Source organism: Lissotriton vulgaris, unplaced genomic scaffold (genome assembly GCF_964263255.1).
Source record: "Lissotriton vulgaris unplaced genomic scaffold, aLisVul1.2 SCAFFOLD_728, whole genome shotgun sequence".
Classification (NCBI taxonomy): Eukaryota; Metazoa; Chordata; class Amphibia; order Caudata; family Salamandridae; genus Lissotriton; species Lissotriton vulgaris.
The window spans coordinates 690,497-697,268 of record NW_028248620.1 but is presented as its reverse complement, the minus strand read 5'-3'; the positions used below and the strand labels follow the sequence as shown (position 1 = coordinate 697,268).

Genomic DNA, 6,772 nt, shown 5'->3' with positions numbered 1-6,772 from the left:
AACTGCAAAGTAGTTAAATACACTTTGCTGAGTATTTGAAGTGCTTTGTTTTCAAACATCCAGCTATGGGTGAAATCTGGAATCTTACCCTGCGCAGAGCTCCATAACCCTGGGCAAAAGGTACAACTTCATCCCCTTGAAGCTTAACACCTCCAAATGTCACAAGATTCATTAAAACTGCTGCCTGGAGGCTAGAGGTAAGCCCAAGGCCTTGCAGACCTTTCCCTGTAACTGTAAAGGGGATAAATACACTTTGTGGTGTCAGTAATGTGTTGGTTATTCACACATCCAGCTAGAGGTGACATCTGAAATCTTACCCTGCGCGGAGCTCCATAACCCTGGGTAGAAGGTACAACTTCATCCCCTTGAAGCTTAACACCTCCAAATGTCACAAGATTCATCAAAACTGGTGCCTGGATGCTGGAAGTAGTCCCAATGCCTTGCAGGACTTTTCCTGTAACTGCAAAGTAGTTAAATACACTTTGCTGAGTATATGAAGTGCTTTGTTTTCAAACCTCCAGCTAGGGGTGTAATCTCGAATCTTACCCTGCGCGGAGCTCCATAACCCTGGGTAGAAGGTACAACTTCATCCCCTTGAAGCTTAACACCTCCAAATGTCACAAGATTCAGTAAAACTGGTGCCTGGATGCTGTAAGTAGGCCCAAGGCCTTGCAGGCCTTTTCCTGGAACTGCAGAGGAGTTAAATACACTTTGTTGAGTATATGAAGTGCTTTGTTTTCAAACCTCCAGCTAGGGGTGTAATCTCGAATCTTACCCTGCGCGGAGCTCCATAACCCTGGGTAGAAGGTACAACTTCATCCCCTTGAAGCTTAACACCTCCTAATGTCACAAGATTCATTAAAACTGCTGCCGGGAGGCTGGAGGTAGGCCCAAGGCCTTGCAGACCTTTCCCTGTAACTGTACAGGGGTTAAATACACTCTGTTGTGTATGTGATTTGTTGGGTTTTCACACATCTAGGCAGGCAAGCATCACAAAAACAGGTGGCTGGAGACAGGCCCAAGGCCTTGTCCTGATGCTATAAAGGGGTGAAATACACTTTGACCATGTAAAGTGTTTTCTTATCAAACCTCCAGCCAGGGGTATAACCCGAAATCTTACCCTGCGCGGAGCTCCATAGCCAAGGTTAGTAGGAGCAACTGTATCCCTTTGAAGATGAACTCAACCAAATGTTACAATTATCACTAAACAGGCCCACAGCCTTGTGCTGATACTGTAACAGGGGTGAATCTCACCCTGCGCGGAGCTCCATAGCCCTGTGTAGAAATAGCCACTTTGTGCCTGCAGGCTAGAAATGGGCTTGGGACACTGAAGGCTAGAATCTGATAATGTAAAATACCTTTTGAATGAAGGTATTTTTTTTTTGGCAGACCTCCAGCTAAGGGGGAAAACCGGAAATGTTACCCGAATCGGAGCTCACCAGCCCTGGGTAGGAAAAGTGACTTTGTCCCCTTGAACCTAAAGAGTTGGTATAAAATCAATTTAAAAAAAAAAGTGTATATATAGTTTTTTTTTGCTTACCTCCAGCTAAGGGGGAAAACCGGAAATGTTACCCGAATCGGAGCTCCATAGCCTCGGGTAGAAACAGTGACTTTGTCCCCTTGAACCTAGAGAGTTAAAAAAAAAAAAAAAATGTTTATATATAGTAAAAAAAATACAATACAATAGAAATATGTGTTTGTAGGTTTTTTTTTTTTTTTTTTGGGCCGACCTCCAGCTAAGGGGGGAAACCGGAAATGTTACCCGAATCGGAGCTCACCAGCCCTGGGTAGGAAAAGTGACTTTGTCCCCTTGAACCTGAAGAGTTAGTATACAATGAATTAAACAAAAAAAATTGTATATATCGTTTTTTTTTCTGTTTTGCTTACCTCCAGCAAGGGGGAAAACCGAAAATTTTACCCGAATCGGAGCTCCCCAGCCCTGGGTAGAAGTAGTGCCATTGTCCCCTTGAACCAAACTGTCCACACAGAAAAAAACTGAAACGGGTGCTTAAAGACCCACAGGGACCCGTAAACGGTCATGCTGGTTCGCCGCAAGAATCAGGATGCCACAGCCTCTTCCTATGGGCCTGCATGGGAACTCGACTTCATCGACCATTAAGCCCCCACGCAGAGCCCTGGACTGGGGACCTAAGGCGTGTGTAGACCGCCCCAGGGTCCCGTTATCCTGGGGCGACGAAACTCGGGAGATAAGGCAGGTTTAGCCCTGCCCAGGGGCCCGCCGTCTTGGAGGCCTGGACTGGGGGACCTATGCCGACTATTAAGCCCCCACGCAGTGGGGGCTTACAGAGCCTGGGCAGGAGACAAAGTTGGAGTTAGCGCGGCCGTTCCGCCGCCCGGCCATCTGGTCGCCAGGCTCACTGGGCCATCTGGTCACTGCACAACGGTGCGACCAGATGGCCCACTGAGCCATGCGACCAGATGGCCGATCGGCGGAACCGCCGCGTTAACCCCAACTTTGTCTCCCGCTCTGGTGCTGTAACCCCCCACTACGTGGGGGCTTAATAGTCGGCATAGGTCCCCCAGTCCAGGCCTCCAAGACGGCGGGCCCCTGGGCAGGGCTAAACCTGCCTTATCTCCCGAGTTTCGTCGCCCCAGGATAACGGGACCCTGGGGCGGTCTACACACGCCTTAGGTCCCCAGTCCAGGGCTCCATGACGGTGGGCCCCTGAACCGGGCTGAACCCGCCTTAGGTTACCAGTTCAGGGCTCCATGGTGGCGGTCCCCGGGGCCGGGCTAAGCACGCCTTATCTCTCCGGTTTCGGGGCCAAGGACAACGGGACCCTGGGGCGGGCTAAACACGCCTTATGGTCCCCAGTCCAGGGCTCCATGATGGCGGGCCCCTGGGCAGGGATAAACACGCCTTAGGTCCCCAGTCCAGGGCTCCATGATGGCGGAGCCCTGTGCCGTGCTAAACCTGCCTTATCTACCCAGTTTCGGGCCTCAGGATAAAGAGACCCTGGGGCGGGCTACACACGCCTTAGGTCCCCAGTCCATGGCTCCATGATGTAGGTCCCCTGAACCCGCCTTAGGTTACCAGTTTAGGGCTCTACGGTGGCGGACCCTGGGCCGGGCTGAACCCGCCTTCCCGAGCAGAGTGGCTGCGGAGCAAATCCCCGGGTTCCCTCCATCCTCCCCTCCCGACCGAGTGGGGGCCTAGATAGGAGCCCTGCGCTGCGGGAATAATAGTTCATAGACCCAGCTCTCACAAGACATGGTGGTCGGCTCTTAAAAGAGCCTTTGGGTTGTTTTGTCTTTTTTTTCCGTGGGCAAGTAGAGTGTTTAACCGCCGAATCCGTAGAGGGTGCGGCCCTGGCGCTTCAGGGCATAGACCACATCCATGGCGGTGACGGTCTTCCTCTTGGCGTGCTCGGTGTAGGTGACGGCGTCCCGGATCACGTTCTCCAGGAAAACCTTCAGCACTCCGCGGGTCTCCTCGTAGATGAGGCCGGAGATGCGCTTGACTCCGCCACGGCGCGCCAGGCGGCGAATGGCCGGCTTGGTGATGCCCTGGATGTTGTCCCGGAGCACCTTGCGGTGCCTCTTGGCGCCGCCTTTGCCGAGCCCCTTCCCTCCTTTGCCGCGTCCAGACATGTTCTCCTCTCGGTGCTGTGAGCAGAAGTGATAGCTCCAGCCCCCGCACCGGCTGATTATATGGAGGAGCTGCGGACCTGCGAGGGAGTCCAAGCGCCCGCCCTGTGAGGCGGGAGAGCCCGGCCCCGGCCCGCCCTCTGCAGGGAGCGGGGGCTGGAGAGGCCGTTGCCGTTTGAAAAAGAGCGGGCTCCCAGCCCGCCTTTGTTATGGCGGGCTGGCTCAGCAGCTGCCGCCAGTGCACAGATCACAGTGAAACACACGCACACGCCTCCCTTCCCGGCCCCCACTTGTGACCGCAGCCCGCCTAAACCTCTCGTTCCGTGCCCCTGCCAAGATGAACCGAAGCCTCGGACATGTTTCAATGGAGCCCACACCGGCTCCACCCCGCTGTGTGACACCGCCTGCAACCCCGTAACACCGTCCACGTCTCGCGCCCAAGGCACCTCCCTTCCCGGCCCCCACTTGTGACCGCAGCCCGCCTAACCCTCTCGTTCGGTGCCCCCTCCCAATATGAACCGAAGCCTCGGACTTGTTTCAATGGAGCCCTACACCGGCACCACCCCGCTGTGTGACACCGCCTGCAACCCCGTAACACTGTCCAAGTCTCGCGCCCAAGGCACCCCTTTTCCCGGCCCCCACTTGTGACCGCGGCCCGCCTAACCCTCTCGTTCCGTGCCCCTCCCAATATGAACAGATGCTTAGGACATGTTTCAATGGAGCCCACACCGGCTCCTCCCCGCTGTGTGTGACTGCCTGCAACCCCGTAACACTGTCCACGTCTCGAGCCCAAGGCACCTCTCTTCCCGGCCCCTACTTGTGACCGCGGCCCGCCTAACCCTCTCTTTCGGCGCCCCCTCCCAATATGAACAGAAGCCTCGGACATGTTTAATGGAGCCCAACACACGTTAAAGGCCTCACCGGCACCACCCCGCTGTGTCTGGCCGCCTGCAATCCCGTAACGGTCCCCATCTCGCGCCCGGTTGTGTCGTCTGCCCCAAAAAGATGCCAAATAAATATAGGATTTTTATTAGAAAAAACATTATGGATATCGGACTCGAAGCTGGGCTTTGGGGACGGGGGCAACATTTATATGCAGGGCCGAGGGCTTGGAGTGTGTCCCACCTATGAAGCGACGGCGCGGGCGCTGCCGCATCTATGAAGCCGCCAGAGTAACACCTCGGCACGGATACGCTCTTTGATGGAGTCTGTGGATGGCCCTGAAAAGAGCCTTTGTGTTTAGGGTGTATTTCCACGGGGGTCTGCGGGCCTTTACTTGCTTGCTTTGCCCTGTGCCTTGTGGCTCTCGGTTTTCTTGGGCAGCAGCACGGCCTGGATGTTGGGCAGGACTCCTCCCTGGGCGATGGTGACTCGGCCCAGCAGCTTGTTCAGCTCCTCGTCGTTGCGGATGGCCAGCTGGAGGTGTCTGGGGATGATGCGGGTCTTCTTGTTGTCCCGGGCGGCGTTGCCAGCCAGCTCCAGGATCTCGGCGGTCAGGTACTCCAGCACTGCAGCCAGATAGACGGGGGCACCGGCGCCCACCCTCTCGGCGTAGCTTCCCTTACGGAGCAGTCTGTGCACACGGCCCACGGGGAACTGGAGCCCGGCTCTGGAAGAGCGTGTCTTGGCCTTGGCGCGGGCCTTTCCTCCCTGCTTTCCGCGTCCAGACATGGCGATCGATGTACAGTCTCAGTCACACAACAGCGAGAATGATACTGCTCTTTTTGCTGGACTCGGTAATATAAAGACTTCGGGTGCGTCTGATTGGTTGACAGCTAGTCGTTGATAGTACTTCTCATTGGAGGAAGGCGTGCTATGGTTTAGCCAATCAGTGTCCCAGAACCGCATTACAATAGGAAGTGGGGGCCCGGCCTATACCTGCCAATGAGAAGGGAGAGCCGGGAAGAAGCTGCTTTGCACGCCCTGGCTATAAATACAAGTGGGGCCGCCCAAACATGATTTCTCTCGGCTCCACAGCACGCGGTGAAAGATCCTCGACCATGCCTGAACCAGCCAAGTCCGCGCCGGCTCCCAAGAAGGGCTCCAAGAAAGCGCTCTCCAAGCCGCCCAAGAAGGACGGGAAGAAGCGCAAGAGGAGCAGGAAGGAAAGCTATGCCATCTACATTTACAAAGTGATGAAGCAGGTGCACCCGGACACCGGCATCTCTTCCAAGGCCATGGGCATCATGAACTCCTTCGTGAACGACATCTTTGAGCGCATCGCTGCAGAGTCTTCCAAACTGGCTCTCTACAACTCGCGGCGCACCATCACCTCACGGGAGATCCAGACCGCAGTCCGCCTTCTGCTGCCCGGAGAGCTGGCCAAGCACGCCGTGTCGGAGGGCACCAAGGCCGTCACCAAGTACACCAGCGCCAAGTAAGGCTTCCAGGCGCACCCCAACGAACACAACGGCTCTTTTAAGGGCCAACCACTTCCTCCCCTAAGAGCTAATGTAACCCTAGTATGACAGAAGAATATGTGTTTTTATAAGGGTAATGTTGAGCGCAGATAGCGCCGCTCTCCCGGGGTTTGCTGCACACCGAGGGACGATGGAGCAGGCAGCCCGTTTTGCCTCTTTCAATAAACATGTCTATATGAATGAGCCCTCCCTGGGACCAAGTGCCACCTATGCACTGTAATGTAACGATGACGTTATATAAACCTGCTGGCAATTCACACAGCTACTCCCGGGCAATTTGCTTTCCATGTTATGGGCGAGCAGCTTTAATGTGTGCCGGTTTAATTAGCGTTGTGTTTGTATTTCCAGACCCAGGGGAACGGCTACAATACGCCCCGGGGCAAACGCTACCGAAATCAGACACATGAACCCCATGTACCGGGAGCCCAGATGCCTCATAGCGCTGGCTTGTGACCAGCGGATCCCTGCCGCCATTAAATGATGGGCACATTGACGAGGTGTTTGTGCACTGTGAAGACGGAAGGCTCTGGTCACCCCCAGAGCCTGTATAAGTTGCCCAGTACTCGTGGTACTCTCAGAACCCGATGTACCGGGAGCACAGATGCCCAAAAGCGGTGGCTTGTGACCCGCGGATCCCTACCACAACCCTCTACCCAAACAACGCTTCAAATGAAGGGCACGTGGAAGAGGTGTTTGTGCACTGTGGACACCGAGTGCTCTGGTTTCCCCAGAAGCGGTATAAG

General features: G+C 55.1%; 3 protein-coding genes across 3 annotated transcripts; 1 reads left to right on the top strand and 2 right to left on the bottom strand.

Annotated features, from left to right (window-relative positions):
* Nucleotides 1–3,299: 3,299 nt before the first annotated feature.
* On the bottom strand, nucleotides 3,300–3,651 carry LOC147663944 (histone H4). Its single transcript, XM_086950044.1, has one exon. It carries the CDS (start codon nucleotides 3,610–3,612, stop codon nucleotides 3,301–3,303), a length of 312 nt encoding a protein of 103 aa, XP_086806170.1. The 5' UTR covers nucleotides 3,613–3,651; the 3' UTR covers nucleotide 3,300.
* Nucleotides 3,652–4,881: 1,230 nt separating this feature from the next.
* Nucleotides 4,882–5,280, bottom strand: LOC147663943 (histone H2A type 2-C-like). The gene has a single exon (XM_086950101.1). The coding sequence runs from the start codon at nucleotides 5,278–5,280 to the stop codon at nucleotides 4,882–4,884; it is 399 nt and encodes a 132-aa protein (XP_086806227.1).
* Nucleotides 5,281–5,598: 318 nt separating this feature from the next.
* Nucleotides 5,599–6,043, top strand: LOC147663942 (histone H2B 1.2-like). The gene has a single exon (XM_086950078.1). It carries the CDS (start codon nucleotides 5,610–5,612, stop codon nucleotides 5,988–5,990), a length of 381 nt encoding a protein of 126 aa, XP_086806204.1. The 5' UTR covers nucleotides 5,599–5,609; the 3' UTR covers nucleotides 5,991–6,043.
* Nucleotides 6,044–6,772: the final 729 nt, after the last annotated feature.

Bases quoted from the DNA above. Each gene is read 5' to 3' on its own strand.
- LOC147663944 (XM_086950044.1), bottom strand. From the start codon at position 3,612: ATGTCTGGACGCGGCAAAGGAGGGAAGGGGCTCGGCAAAGGCGGCGCC.
- LOC147663943 (XM_086950101.1), bottom strand. From the start codon at position 5,280: ATGTCTGGACGCGGAAAGCAGGGAGGAAAGGCCCGCGCCAAGGCCAAG.
- LOC147663942 (XM_086950078.1), top strand. From the start codon at position 5,610: ATGCCTGAACCAGCCAAGTCCGCGCCGGCTCCCAAGAAGGGCTCCAAG.